The 16,250-nt window shown below is 31.2% G+C and overlaps 1 protein-coding gene across 1 annotated transcript in view; it reads left to right on the top strand.

Moving 5' to 3' along the window:
• Window positions 1-14,855, top strand: part of LOC111047528 (uncharacterized protein C11D3.03c) — a 93,841-nt gene extending 78,986 nt beyond the window's left edge. Inside the window, exons 4-7 of the mRNA XM_039438810.1 lie at window positions 9,090-9,239; window positions 11,829-11,986; window positions 12,771-12,876; window positions 13,976-14,855. Of these exons, the coding sequence (XP_039294744.1) occupies window positions 9,090-9,239; window positions 11,829-11,986; window positions 12,771-12,876; window positions 13,976-14,061 (500 nt within the window). The 3' untranslated portion in view covers window positions 14,062-14,855. The remainder of the gene's footprint in view (window positions 1-9,089; window positions 9,240-11,828; window positions 11,987-12,770; window positions 12,877-13,975) is intronic.
• The last annotated feature ends 1,395 nt before the right edge of the window (window positions 14,856-16,250 follow it).

Genomic DNA, 16,250 nt, shown 5'->3' with positions numbered 1-16,250 from the left:
AAGAAAAATGCAACCAAAAATATTATTTATGTAAAATTGCACGAAAAATCCGCATGTTAAATGTTATCTAAATGTATCCCTAAAAAGCCCAAAAGAAAACAAAATTCTTGTCATTAAATTTGAAATAAACTATTGTTGCATCAAGGGATCATGAAATGTAATTCAAATCAACGAAAATAATCTTGAAAACATAGTATTTGTAACCAGCATTGATGAAAATCAAAACTCACATCAAGTGTAACCCTGCTTGTACACAACATACCAAGTGTACAAAAGGAATCGCTCGAATCAAGCGGTAGACAATTGTTAAGTCACCGAAGTTAATAATGTTCTCACCCAATATATGTAAAAGCCCAGACAAAGAGTCGAAACTTGTAATAACAATAAAAAATAATGAAAATCTATATTTGTTGCAAATATGGCTAGAATCCCAAGAGGATAATATATGAATTTTTTGTTATATTTGTTATAGTTGTGGGTCTGCTCATAAGCCACCCGTGAATGGAAGTTGTGAAGTTGTTTTAATGAAGGATCCAAAGAGACCTCATTAATTATTGTATTCAGATTGTATCCAATGAAAGGAACAATCAAGTATTTATTTTCTCATAGCCAAAAGTGCACAATATATTGTTTTTAGTGTTAAGTGTGAAGTCATAATCATCCTACCAATGGCAAATTTTCATGCAAATTTATTACACAGAGATTCTCAGAGAAAAGGTTCTAGCCAAGAAGCTAAGGAAAAAGACAGTCACTTCCCTTTTGAAATCCTCACCAGTAAGACCTTGTTAAAAGTTACCAGACCTATTTGTGAAATTTTCCTCGATTTTATATGTTTCATCTGTCAGCCAATATTTTAGGCTATTTTATTTGTTATTTGTAAATTCATTTCATCCATCTATAATTCGAGAAATTCAAGTTCAATTATTCCCTTATTAATTTGGTGAAGGAGATATCAAATTAAAATTCCACACGTGCTGAGACCAAAGCCTGGACCCGCCGCCGATCAAACGAATTTGATCTAAAGGGAAAACCACGACCGCCAAGGAGTTTCACGTGAGTTTTGAAATTGAAAAGGGGCCCCAATCTACGCTTCAAAATAAAATACAGTGCAGAAGATATACAATTTTCTTTGTTAAATTAATGGCCACTCCAACAAGCGCTTATTAATTATCAAGATCACAGATTTTATTTAATATAGAATTCATAAGAACTTGTAGTTGATTAACACTGTCCTCTGCTGCCAGAACCACAACCCTGAGCATTTTAAAAAATCTTTTATAATTTATTTTTTCACTATTTTTTCAAAATTGTTAAAATTATCAATCATAAAATTCTGTCAAATCATGCATGGTGTCATGCAAGTACAAGAAAATTTCTAATCATTTTTGTTAATGTTAAACTATTTTCAATTTTTAAATCAAGCTCTGAGTGTGCACTGTCAAACTATATATTTTATTATATTATATTCCAATTTTGTCAATTCGTCTTCTGAGTTTGATTATTTCTTAAGCCTGTCAATTATTGTGTATATTCCGAATGATATCTGGTCCCAGTACCCTATCTTAATCCTTCAGAGCTTATTAGAGACGCAGTCCCGTAAATAATCTACATCGGGATTTTTGCTTGACCTGTATGATTTTGTATGCTATTCCATCACAGGTAATAGTTTTAGGACATCCGTATTCAGTGTTTAGCAACTGCTACACTGCTTGATGAAAATTTTCATCATTATACAATCTGTCATAAAAAGAATCAAGGGTGAGCGCGTGTTTATGCCTCCCGCGATTCCAACGATTGTATCAAATCTTGTAGTGAATCAATCAGTCTGGTACTCACTTAGCGTCCACGCATGCATTTTCAAATTTATAACCTCAGTACTGGTGACTCAGTACAAGATTCATTATACGTGTATCGACCTTTCCTTTGAGGCGAGAGTGGCTCCCCCAGGAAAAGCTCTACATGATTAAACATGTGTGAGGCGTGTAAAATACTGCTTTGAAATGTTTATATGTTTAAATGTTCAAATGTTAAATGTTTAAATGTTCAAATGTTTATATGTTTTATCTGTGAGCCAATATTTTAGGCTATTTTATTTGTTATTTGTAAATTCATTTCATCCATCTATAATTCGAGAAATTCAAGTTCAATTATTCCCTTATTAATTTGGTGAAGGAGATATCAAATTAAAATTCCACACGTGCTGAGACCAAAGCCTGGACCCGCCGCCGATCAAACGAATTTGATCTAAAGGGAAAACCACGACCGCCAAGGAGTTTCACGTGAGTTTTGAAATTGAAAAGGGGCCCCAATCTACGCTTCAAAATAAAATACAGTGCAGAAGATATACAATTTTCTTTGTTAAATTAATGGCCACTCCAACAAGCGCTTATTAATTATCAAGATCACAGATTTTATTTAATATAGAATTCATAAGAACTTGTAGTTGATTAACACTGTCCTCTGCTGCAGAACCACAACCCTGAGCATTTTAAAAAATCTTTTATAATTTATTTTTTCACTATTTTTTCAAATTGTTAAAATTATCAATCATAAAATTCTGTCAAATCATGCATGGTGTCATGCAAGTACAAGAAAATTTCTAATCATTTTTGTTAATGTTAAACTATTTTCAATTTTTAAATCAAGCTCTGAGTGTGCACTGTCAAACTATTTATTTTATTATATTATATTCCAATTTTGTCAATTCGTCTTCTGAGTTTGATTATTTCTTAAGCCTGTCAATTATTGTGTATATTCCCAATGATATCTGGTCCCAGTACCCTATCTTAATCCTTCAGAGCTTATTAGAGACGCAGTCCCGTAAATAATCTACATCGGGATTTTTGCTTGACCTGTATGATTTTGTATGCTATTCCATCACAGGTAATAGTTTTAGGACATCCGTATTCAGTGTTTAGCAACTGCTACACTGCTTGATGAAAATTTTTATCATTATACAATCTGTCATAAAAAGAATCAAGGGTGAGCGCGTGTTTATGCCTCCCGCGATTCCAACGATTGTATCAAATCTTGTAGTGAATCAATCAGTCTGGTACTCACTTAGCGTCCACGCATGCATTTTCAAAATTTATAACCTCAGTACTGGTGACTCAGTACAAGATTCATTATACGTGTATCGACCTATCCTTTGAGGCGAGAGTGGCTCCCCCAGGAAAAGCTCTACATGATTAAACATGTGTGAGGCGTGTAAAATACTGCTTTGAAATGTTTATATGTTTAAATGTTCAAATGTTTAAATGTTTAAATATTCAAATGTTTAGATGTTTGAATGTTCAAATGTTTAAATATCTAAATGTTTAAATGTTTAAATGTTCAAATGTTTAAATGTTCAAATGTTTAAATGTTAAATGTTTAAATGTTTAAATGTTAAAATGTTTAAATGTTAAATGTTTAAATGTTTAAATGTTTGAATGTTTAATGTTTAAATGTTAAATGTTAAATGTTTAAATGTTTAAATTTTTAAATGTTTAAAGTTTAAATGTTTAAATGTTCAAATGTTTTAATGTTTGAATGTTTAAATGTTTAAATGTTTAAATGTTAAATGTTTAATGTTTGAATGTTTAAATGTTCAAATGTTAAATGTTTAAATGTTTAAATTTTTAAATGTTCAAATGTTTAAATGTTAAATGTTAAATGTTAAATGTTTGAATGTTTAAATGTTTAAATGTTTAAATGTTTAATGTTCAAATGTTTAAATGTTTAAATGTTTAATGTTTAAATGTTAAATGTTTAATGTTTAAATGTTTAATGTTTAAATGTTTAATGTTTAAATGTTCAAATGTTTAAATGTTTAAATGTTGAATGTTTAAATGTTTAATGTTTAAATGTTAAATGTTAAATGTTTAAATTTTTAAATGTTTAAATGTTTAATGTTTAAATGTTTAAATGTTTAAATGTTTAAATGTTTAATGTTAAATGTTTAAATGTTTAAATGTTTAAATGTTTAAATGTTTAAATGTTTAAATGTTTAAATGTTTAAATGTTTGAATGTTTAATGTTTAAATGTTTAAATGTTTAAATGTTTAATGTTTAAATGTTTAAATGTTTAAATGTTAAATGTTTAAATGTTTAAATGTTAAATGTTTAAATGTTAAATGTTTAAATGTTTAAATGTTTAAATGTTTATATGTTTAAATGTTTAAATGTTTAAATTTTTAAATGTTCAAATGTTTAAAAAATGTTTAAATGTTTAAATGTTAATGTTTAAATGTTTAAATGTTAAATGTTTAAATGTTTAATGTTTAAATGTTTAAATGTTTAAATGTTTAAATGTTTAATGTTTAAATGTTTAAATGTTTAAATGTGTAAATGTTTAAATGTTTAATGTTTAATGTTAAATGTTAAATGTTAAATGTTTAAAGTTTAAATGTTAAATGTTTAAATTTTTAAATGTTTAAATGTTAAATGTTTAATGTTAAATGTTTAAATGTTTAAAGGTTTAAATGTTTAAAGTTAAATGTTTAAATGGTTAAATGTTTAAATGTTTAAATGTTTAAATGTTTAAATGTTAAATGTTAAATGTTTAATGTTAAATGTTCAAATGTTTAAATGTTAATGTTTAAATGTTAATGTTTAAATGTTAAAGTTTAAATGTTAAATGTTTAAATGTTAAATGTTTAAATGTTTAATGTTTAAATGTTTAAATGTTTAAAGGTTTAAATGTTTAAATGTTAATGTTTAAATGTTAAATGTTTTAATGTTTAAATGTTTAAATGTTTAATGTTAAATGTTTAATGTTAAATGTTTAAATGTGTAAATGTTTAAATGTTTAATGTTTAAATTTTAAATGTTTAAAGTTTAAATGTTTAAATGTTTAAATGTTTAAATGTTTAAATGTTAAATGTTCAAATGTTTTAATGTTTAATGTTTAAATGTTTAATGTTTAAATGTTTAAATGGTTAAATGTTTAAATGTTTAAATGTTTAAATGTTCAAATGTTTAAATGTTTAAATGTTGAATGTTTAAATGTTTAATGTTTAAATGTTTAATGTTAAATGTTTAATGTTCAAATGTTAAATGTTTAAATGTTTAAATGTTTAAATGTTTAATGTTTGAATGTTTAAATGTTTAAATGTTTAAATGTTTAAATGTTTAAATGTTTAATGTTTAATGTTAAAATGTTTAAATGTTAAATGTTTAATGTTTAAATGTTTAAATGTTTAAATGTTAAATGTTTAATGTTAAAATGTTTAAATGTTTAATGTTTAAATGTTAAATGTTCAAATGTTTAAATGTTAATGTTTAAATGTTTGAATGTTAAATGTTTAAATGTTTAAATGTTTAATGTTCAAATGTTTAAATGTTTAAATGTTCAAATGTTAAATGTTAAATGTTAAATGTTAAATGTTAAATGTTTAAATGTTGAATGTTTGAATGTTAAATGTTTAAATGTTTAAATGTGTAAATGTTTAAATGTTTAATGTTTAAATGTTAAATGTTTAAATGTTTAAATGTTAAATGTTTAATGTTTGAATGTTTGAATGTTAAATGTTTAAAGTTTAAATGTTTAAATGTTAAATGTTTAAATGTTTAATGTTAAATGTTTAATGTTTAATGTTTAAATGTTCAAATGTTTAAATGTTAAATGTTTAAATGTTTATATGTTTAAATGTTCAAATGTTTAAATGTTTAAATGTTTCAATGTTTAAATGTTTTAATTTTTTAATGTTTAAATGTTTATATGTTGTGCGTTTATGGCGAAACGTGGTAATAGATTTTCATGGAATTTTACAGGTATATTCCTCTTCTAATTGCGCGTCGACGTATATACAAGGTTTTTGGAAATTTTGCATTTCATTGATTGATTGAGTACTTTATTTATGTAGATTACAATATATACTGGCTCATACACTTATATACAATAGCTTACAATACAGCAAAATTATAGATGAATTTACATAATATAGACTAAGAAAATAATTATTGAAAGTATTGTGATATGAAAAAGTAATTTGTAATATAATAACTATGTATAATTATATTGTTATGCATCTACATAAACTGGTGGAGCTTGGACATATCAATGTCCATTCTTCAGAAAGAATATTAAAAATATCCTCCCCACTAACTCTCTACCAAAACGTTAATTTAATCAATTAAGCTAAGGATTCATTTATTAATGGAAATTTTGTGAAAGTTTCAATTAATATAATTTTTTAAGAGAAAAAAAACAGAAAATTGATAGAGTAAAATAATTATATAGGTAGATAAGATCAAATTATTGATTAATAGAATGAAGTAGGCTGAAAGTAGTAAGGGTAATCAACTTTCAGTAATATACAGCAGTATGCAGTGGATAATTAAAAAACATGAGTTTATATAATATATATATATACACAATTCATTCTATAACAGGTCTAAAGGTTTGTATTTGTTGGATGGGTGGGGGATGGTTGTCATGTGATCGTTCTAGGGCCGGACAGTTCCAGTCATTTGTTCCAGAAGATGTTTTTTTAAAGTCAGGATGAAGCTCGCTCGGCTCTCGATGGACCTGATAGAAACAGGAAGTGCATTCCATGCACGACAGGCACTGACTAAGGAGGATTTTGTGAAAATAGTAGTTCGATGATTGGGTATCCTTAAAGTACTTTCTCCGGTTCTAGTATGTGAAGCATCTATCCTCCTACCTTTAGAGACAAATTTGAAATCATCTTTAAAATAGTTCGGATTACCGTATTTCAAGATATCTCTAACAAGCTTGACTATTTGAAAAAGCCTTTGATCGGGAAGCTTTAATGTTGAACTAGCAATGTGAACCAATAATAATTTAATGTTTCTAGGGAGAATATCGTGCATTTTCTTCAATGCATGCATGGCTGAGAATACCTTTTTACAAGTTTTGTTCACTTGTTCTGACCAGTCAAGAGTATTTTTCATTATAATGCCTAAATTTTCAACTGAGCTACAGTAAGGAATATCATTACCATCTACACTAATTTTGTGAATCAATTCAAGGTCAATATTGTTTATAAGACGAGAATATCCAATTATAATGGGTTGTGTTTTGATGGGATTAAGCTTAAGGCCATTTTTCTTTGTCCATTCCACTATCGAATTGATATCCTGACTCATTATGCCAACTGTTTCATTAATTTTTGTTATGGGACAGCTTAAATATATTTGAAGGTCGTCTGCATAAGTATGGAAACTGGATAATTTGATAATGGAAGAAAGGTCATTAGCATACAAAGTGAACAGGAGAGCGCCTAAAATTGAACCTTGTGGTACTCCATGCATAACGTTTTTCCAAGTAGACTTATTGTCACCGACAGATACACATTGTTTCCTACCTAATAGATAGGATTTAAACCAAACTAACGAGTTGTGACTGAAACCAAGAATAGCCAACTTATTCAGAAGGACTGTATGATCAACAGTATCGAATGCTTTAGAAAAATCAAATAGGGTGAGGATGGTGCATTTTCTTTGGTCCATAGCTAACCTTATATCATCAGTGACACGAAGCAGAGCTGTCTCAGTTGAATGGAATTTTCTAAAGCCTGATTGAAAGTTATGAAGCTTACTATTGTTGTCTAGAAATTTTACAACTTGACCATGAATGAGTCTTTCTAGCACTTTGGACAATGCAGGTAAAATACTGATTGGTCTAAAATCCTCAACTTTATTGGGTGATGGAACTTTATTTAGAGGGCGAACCAGCAAACTTCCAGTTTTCAGGCAAAATGCCTTCTTCAGAGCAAACTTCCAGTTTTCAGGGAAAATGCCTTCTTCAAGTGACTTGCTGAAAATATATGTAATGGTTGGTAAAACAGCAAATAACATCTTCTTGATAAATTTAATAGGAATTTCATCTACACCCGTAGCATTACTATGAATACGTTGAATTGCTCTGAAAGTGTCTTCTTCTGAGATTGGATGGAAATGAAATTGATCAGTAATTGGTAAATCTAAGTTTGTAACCTGCTCTTCAAGATCATCTATATGATTAGCAATGACAACTTCGTCGCGTTGGTTAGTGTGTGAAACGAAATGGTCATTTATATTGTTCAATGGTAAGTCAATTTGTGGATTCGATTTCTGTTTGCCAAGCCCGAATTCTTTTATTCCCTGCCAAAGTGATTTAGAGTCTTGTCTATTGTTTGTCATAAACGAATTCAAGTACCTAATCTTTGAGTTCCGTAATTCCTGTTTAACTCTATTTCTAAGGCTCCTATACTCTATCAAACTGTCCAAGTCAAATGTCTTTTTAAATTTTCTATGTGCTTTGTCTCTACGTCCCATCATCTTAAGTATGTCTTTAGTCATCCACGGTACTCGTCGTTTTCTATTAATCCTCCTTGTCACATAAGGTGCATGTTTGTCATACAGAGTCAAAGTCCAATTCTCGAAAGCCTTGACCATGTCATCAACTGAGGGTAACGCTTCAATTTGATGCCATGGAGTCTGAGCCACATCAGTCGGGAAGGCGGCTTCATCAAAGTTTTTGAAGTCTCTATAAGTGATAATTTTCTGTTCTGGCTTAGGTATCTTATGGGAAAGAACACAGTAGATCAAATCATGTCCAGAAATAGCTGGGACTGGGATTTGGCCTGCTTGAACAACCTCGTTAGGATCACTAACAATGAGAAGGTCAATGAGTGTGTCAGATTCATTAGTATGATGAGTTGGATCGAGAGGTAAAATAGTCATGTTTAGGCATTGGAAAATAGTAGTCAGTTGAAAGTAGTCAAAGTTACGATTTGTCATGTTCAAGTCGGTGTTCATATCCCCCATAACTAGTATACGGCTATAACAAGGCATAAGAGAAAGCAAGGCATTTTCAAAATCTGTAATCTCGAATATAAACAATTATCCTATTTCATACCTGTTAAATCACTCTCCAATGATTTTCAGTTAAAAAGTAAAACGATTTTTCATAGTCATTGAGATCGATCGTGATCAAGAGGAATTCTGTATTCTGAATGCCTACTACAATACAGAGTGTAGAATTCAATCCTGGCATGGAATCAAAGATTATTTTTGGAATACACATGAATATTCCACCCTCTCTCTGTTATCAATAGTTATTTGAGGTTAATTTTGATGATAGATTGGAAATTCACTTCTAGGTAAGACGAGGCAGCTACATTCATCCCATTTGAAGGTGTATGATAGGCTGTGGAGTAATCTGCCGTACTTGAGACCAATGGCCACGATGGTTGCTGATTCAATAAATTACGGAATTGACAGTGATGGAGCGAGTCTCCACGACGTTATTGGTGAGCATAAATAATGAAGAGATTGCAATCGAATCCATTGTAGCCTTTGTACACTCCACTAGAATGTACCTTACTATTCAATGTCCTATCATTATCCTGTGATCAAACTTGAATTCTACCGTCACCTCCTAGCAAATAGCAATTGACGAGATAATTCTAATTTGCTGAGTCTATGATCCATCTATTAATTTTTATAGACTGAGGATAATGATACTATCTATTATGATCGGGAATAGACAATTTATTAGTTCAAATCAGAACTGGTCTTCAGTCTCTTGTCTCAAGCCAATCTCTGATGAAGTATAATGTGTTCCGATATCGTTATATCACTAATTAAGTTTATTCACATCCATAATCATAAAATCTATGAACTACTATGGAAACTATTGATTACATGATAGTTATGGAATTGATTGGAATAGTAATTAAAATAGAACATTGCACTAAACTCAATATTATTCATTTTAAATTTAGATAATAATTAACTCTGCTTTCTGAATGTATGACTAGTTTCTTGATGAGATTAGAGATCTGCTTCTTTAAGCTATTCAGTTAATATTCCCTTTCAAAACAATGACACGTATCAAAAGATTGTTAATGAAATCAAGAGGAAACTGCTTACATTATACTTAGTTTAGTAGTTTAATCGCACTAAAATTCTTGCAATAACGTGAGTATCTGGTGTGAAAAATGTAAATTTGTTGATCATTGGTTTATCTCTTACAAAATATTGGAGTGAGTAATACTCACTATACTTGAATAAAAACACAAATATGTTGTCAAATTCTACACTGATTTATATAGTACACGACCATGGGTAAACTCACTATACTATAATATTTTACTCTGATATGGATTGAAAGATAAAGCAATAAAGCAAAAAATATAATTCAAGAATCCAGAAAACTCAAACCATATTTTTATTGATAGATCATTCAAATTTATTATAATAGAATTAGTTATAATTTATATAATTAATTATATTATAATAGATTCATTGTAATAGACTGATACTTCTACTGTGCAAATATAATTGAATATTTTTTAATAAAAGTTCGGAGTATCATTGATTCAAGTATCCCTTTCAGTAGAGAATCAATTCTCACAACTTAATTATAGTCATTCGAATCCAAGATCCTTTTTTGATTTTCTCATTATCATTGTTAACAGTCAAGCATGGATATTCCCCGATAACTTATTCACCGCCGTGGGTGACTTTAATTACCCGGACTTAGTTCGCCAATGTCGTTCTATCCACTCATTTTCACACTTAAAGAGAAAGCTAACTTAGTTTTAAACTCGATTTTTATTTATGAACCGTTTCATCTTGAAAGCGCCCAACCATTAGAAGCTTCGTTCTCTTGATTGCTCCAAACGAAGTTTCTCCCTGAATGCAATTATTTAATTGGACCTTTGAGTTTTCTTATTTATCGCGTCAATTATTCTATCTCATTTCCCAGATGGCAAATCTTTTCCGACCTCTATTTTATTCTCAAGGAGGCGTGATAATTTCCACTCATTTTGCGGGCACTAATCAAGACCCATCCTATTGAGCGCCAATAAGCGCCAATAGCGTTTTGCCAGAAGGTGGAAAACGCCTCCATTCTTTTCTTTCCTCATCCGACGGATCTGAATAATTCCATAAATTGATCATCGACGAACAATGGTGATTGATTGATTGTTTGAGCTCCACGCACACATTAATTTCGAACTTAATCAAGTTCACAGTTCATTCCAAGTCGTAAATCAATAACGATATGTAACACAACATTATTTTGTATCGCCCACTTCTTCAATCTGTTAAACTAGATGTGATTGATAACGCCAAAAAATAAATAACCCACATCTCTTCATGCACCCTGGTGATCAGGGAAAACATGTTACATTTTTTCAAGCACACACTCTGAAATACTTTTTCTAAATTCGGCTTTTCCAACCATCAACATTTTAAAAGCTTTGCCTATCCTGACTTAGCATCCTGGCATCAACCTTTTTAGTCGGAGGGTTAATGGATGGTAATTCGCAACTTCCATTTCTATGGTACCTCTAGAGACTAAAGTGATGACTACAATTTCAGTTGGTTTTTTCATTAATAATATAGGAAGACTGTTTCAGAATTACTCTGGAATTTCCCCTGAAGTTTTCTTTGCAGGTTCAATTTATATTAGTTGAATTCAAAAGGCTCACAAATTCTTCGATTGAAGAGTCACAAGTCAATCAACTGTAATTGAATTCTCATTACATAACTCTAGCTTTTCGATCAACATGAACTATGTTATCTCTATTCTTTCATACTCGAATTCGTTGATAGTAATAATTATATTTGAGTAATAATATATTGATTATGAGTTGAGATAATGGATTTCTGGAATCAGGTATAATAATTTTTCAATAGTTAAAGACTGAATCAGATAGCGTAATTGTTTGCACATGTAACAAGATTATTGATTAACAATCTACTAAAACTTCTGAATTTCAATCATATTTAACGACGGTGTTGAACTCTACCAAGATACTTGTTACTTGTGCTCACATTCATCAATTCTTTTAAGTATAAATTTTCAAGTATTCCTCATTACGTTTTTGAAGGTACCAGATGCGATGATTTCACATACAAATTAATAACAGGAAAAGAAAGAAGACAATCTTGTCACTCTCAGCTGGTGGATGCAGTCAGGAAGATTGGTCTAGACGAAGAAGATGTTCATGATGTTTGGAATGTTTTCATGTGCACCGGATTCACTAGGGTAATGATCAGTTTTTTTCGGGCTCTTTCAACCTTGTACTTCACAATATTTGGCGGAAACAGGAGAAAATGTGGTGAAAAATTAAGTATGATCACATTGAATGCTTTTACATGCAAGTGCACATCAGATCGTGCATGAGCCGAGAAAAATCTGGAAAGATCTATTGAAAAATGTTGTGTTTTGTCTGTAGCTGCTCACATTGAACGCAACCAGCAAGTGCACGCGTTAAGTGTGAGTGTTCCTATTGCTCTTCCCAGATGTTGTTCCTCATCTGCGTGCTTGATCATACATACACTTGCATAATATAATAGACGCATCCAATGTGATCATACCCAAATGCTTTCTTTTCAGGAAGAACTGAGCCTTGACCATCACTGATTAAAACGTTTCTAACTTTCATTAACAAAAATTAATCACCCACTAGAAAATATTGATTTAATCATTGAGAATCTTGCAATACTTCAAAGCTGTTGAGCTTACTATTTCGAAGATAGTAAGAAATCATTCAAATAAGGTTCTATAAGAATTCTGTATTTTTTTAGATTATGCCAGTATAATTCTGGCGTAGATTCTAGTTTGAACTTGTGATGGTAGGAAATTCAGTGAGCTCTACGTTCAATTCTCAATAGACTAGATTACTATTCATCAATCTAGATAATATATAGATATGAGTTGTTGGAGCTACAGATGTTGAAGAGTCATAGTTCTAGAACTAGAGTCTAGAGTCTGTTCATCATACAGCACAGAAATAAAGTATAATTACAACTTGAACCTTTTTCCACAGGAAACTAATCAATATTTTGTGAAACCCACACCAGTAAAGAAGGGTGACTACATCGAGATCATAGCTGATATGGATCTCATTTGCGCTCTAAGCAGCTGCCCACAAGGTATGTAGAGACCAGTCAAAATTCTTGAAAATGTTTATGACGAACCACAGATACAACTGATTGTACTGTATATGGTTAAACTACGGTGGTGGAATATCATAATATTTCTTCCACTATATTATAAATATATTGTTATATAATTATTGGTTGTGTGGATAAACGCATGACTGCATTCATCTGTAATAGCATTCTGGGTGATTCTCCCACAGCTGATAATAATTTTTTAGATAGTGCAGTCACTATGTGACTATATGGGAAATGACTGCGACTTGAGGAGAAATAGGATAGTATACTATAGTATACATACGCATGTATTATAGTCTGCATACGCTATGTTTATTTTGTTTGTGTTATTCTAGCTTATTTTATCAGTGTTTAGCACTAATCGACAAGGCAGCCAACATTCACTGTCTTCACTTAACAAATATTATAATACTAGCTTACCCGGCGAACTTCGTACCGCCAAAAAGTCGATGTATCTCATGTCACACTTGACTTTTTTGGTGAATCATGAATCTTATCTGACAATCAATATTTTCATTTATATCTCAATACGGACCTCCTATGTGCTTAAAACTCCCGTTTCAATACCAGTGAACAATTTTATCACAGTGTGACGTGTTTATACAGCTGATAAGTTTAGATGCTAAATCATATTATCACAACATTATCTTGAATCATGATGATCTTCCCGTTCTACGTTAGCCGCTCGGCCGACAATTTCGAAAACATAGGTCAGTAAAATGGATTAATTATATAATTATTATTAGCCCTCCTATTAAAATTTCTTGTCAGAAACCATCCCCAATATTCACACAATATCATCCCAAAGTTTCATGCCGTTCTGTCATGTAGTTTTCGAGTCTATAGGGAACAAATAAACTATCAAACAAACTAACACACAAATAGACATTCTTCATTCATATGTGAAGATTAATTCACCATCTTTATCAGGAAGATGTTCAATTATTACTATTCCCACTCCAAAGTTTCTCCCTGTCATTAAACCCAAATCTTCACCTACAGATTGCAAGAATGGTAGATTAGACAACATGCAATACATTTTTGTAATTAAGCTGCATTTGCATTTTTCCAACAGGAGCTGTGTCAAAGCCAGTGGGGGAAGATGTGCCTGACGAAGAATGTTTCCCGATTGGTGTTGAAGTCTACAGAGATACATCCTAAAGCTGATATAATTTGGAAGGAGTAACTTGAAATTCTCCACCATATAACTGCGAAGTGATCAAAGCAACAATTTTTCATAACTTCTTATTAGTACAGAACTGATCAATCAGACCTATTGTTCGTTGAAGACTTGGTTATATTGGGAATCCATCAAAATGAGAAACTGAAAAGCTGCAACAATTCTGTGGCTAATGAATTTTCAATTAAAACGCACTCTACGTTTCTGCGTTGGAATTAAAATTCAGTAGTATTTTATGCATTCTTCATAAAATAGCTTCATGTTCTGAAAAATTACTCATCTCGCGTGTGACAAGTGGAAATCAGTAGATAAAATTCTATCAGCAGACTCTATTTTCTCTATTTAAATTCTATCATAATGTCTTATCAGCTCAGTTGATATTTCTAATATTGTTAATTATCTTTTAATTCTTGGAAATTCCAGTAGAACTGTAGCATTCATGATAAGTACTTCTATTGAGAAATGAGAAATTATATTCATTAATGCTATGCGCTTCTAAAATCAATTGTCAAGTGCGTTTATTCCCCATCAATAATTACAATTTTCAATACTTCTCATCGCCAATTTTCGGGAGCAGCACGCAAAAAGTGCGTTTATTCCCCATGAATAATTATAATTTTCAACACTTCTCATCGGCAATTTTCGGGAGCAGCACGCAAACCTCTTCACGCGGAGGACAGTCAATACAATCCTATAATGATAAGGCATCATATTATTGTCTACATTGGATAAATAATAATACCAATTGATTTAATTAAAAAGTATTAATAATCGATATAGAAATGTGATTGCCCTCACCATAAGTTTATTATCGTAGCTCTAACGAACATGAAGCTATTTTCGGCGTCAATTTTCAGAAAAATAACTAAGTAGAATTTCCTGGAGCGTTATAAACGTGCGACGGCTATAGTAAAGAGAATGTTTTCCTCGTTAAAGGTCTGAGACAAGAGAGTGATGATTGGATACAATCCCATGATAAAAGCACCATCGTCAGGAACGGGTGAAAATAATAAATGATGTGGTCTCGAAGATAAATTGTTTGAGAAATGCTGGTTTATTCCCTTCTTCAAGACTATTGGTTAACTCTCACGATTCATTTTTGCTTTTCTTCTTCAACGAACCGATATAAGGGACGCTATAATGATCAGAACTATGAAGGTAAGTCAATGCTAGTGCAAGCTCATGAATTTATCAAGCTAACTCTCCAACACATCCCTTATCCTCCTTCAACATTGATCTGACCGAAATGAGAACGGGGTTTTTGTAAGAATTTATTGGTGAGTTTCCACTGCAAACTTAAGTTCTAAATCTATAATTAATCCTACTTACAATAAACTCGTAGTGGTTCTGGAAACAGTAGACCTCGGGCAGTTATAAACCACAGCCTTCTCCAGAACTGTCAATCAGAGTAAACTCAGTCCTGTTGTGTCGTGTCGGTGAGATACCGATGTGAAAACGGCTAATAGCTGTTGGAGAGTGTAATTGAGAGTCAGGTTGAGATATCCCTCAGCATTCACTTTCAATTTTTTGATGCTGGTCAGCGACAGTTAGTTGTCGCATTTACAAACTCATTATACTGAAGAGTGTTACTGGATTTGACGAGGGTCAGCAAAGCCATCTGCCAGCTGAAACTCTCCATTAGGATAAGCGTATGGTCAATTCCTGCACTCGGAAACTCCACAGGCTCATTAAAACTCTTCAGCTTCAGCCCGAATATGCATTGACCAATGCAATGCTCTTCACTACCATACTATCATTATAAAGATGGAACAATATGATGTGATATGCTGTAGTATAACAGTAGTCGGCACTTTATAAACCAGTAATGCACAGTGATAGTACTCTAGGACTCAGGTAATAGTAATAGGACTCAGTATAACATCCTTGAAATTTATTTTCGCTTTTCGAAGTTTCATGGTCTTGACAAATTAAAGCGTCAACCATACTCATACTCCATTAAACTTGCTATTTTAATGTACACTGTATTGCCTGCAATGGAGACTAATACAGATCAGCAAATGATCTAGAGAAAGTTTATTCATTTTACTCGCTCCAATTAACTCTACTTACTCCAATTCAATTTCATTATAATAAAACTGGAATTTGATACTCGAGCTTTAACCCTTAGACTACAAAATAGGGTCTATGAAGCTTGTCCCGTCAAATACCA

The sequence above is a fragment of the Nilaparvata lugens genome, chromosome 1, assembly GCF_014356525.2.
Source record: "Nilaparvata lugens isolate BPH chromosome 1, ASM1435652v1, whole genome shotgun sequence".
Lineage (NCBI taxonomy): Eukaryota > Metazoa > Arthropoda > Insecta > Hemiptera > Delphacidae > Nilaparvata > Nilaparvata lugens.
The sequence above is the reverse complement of the archived record's forward strand: the minus strand, read 5'-3'. Positions and strand labels throughout refer to the sequence as shown.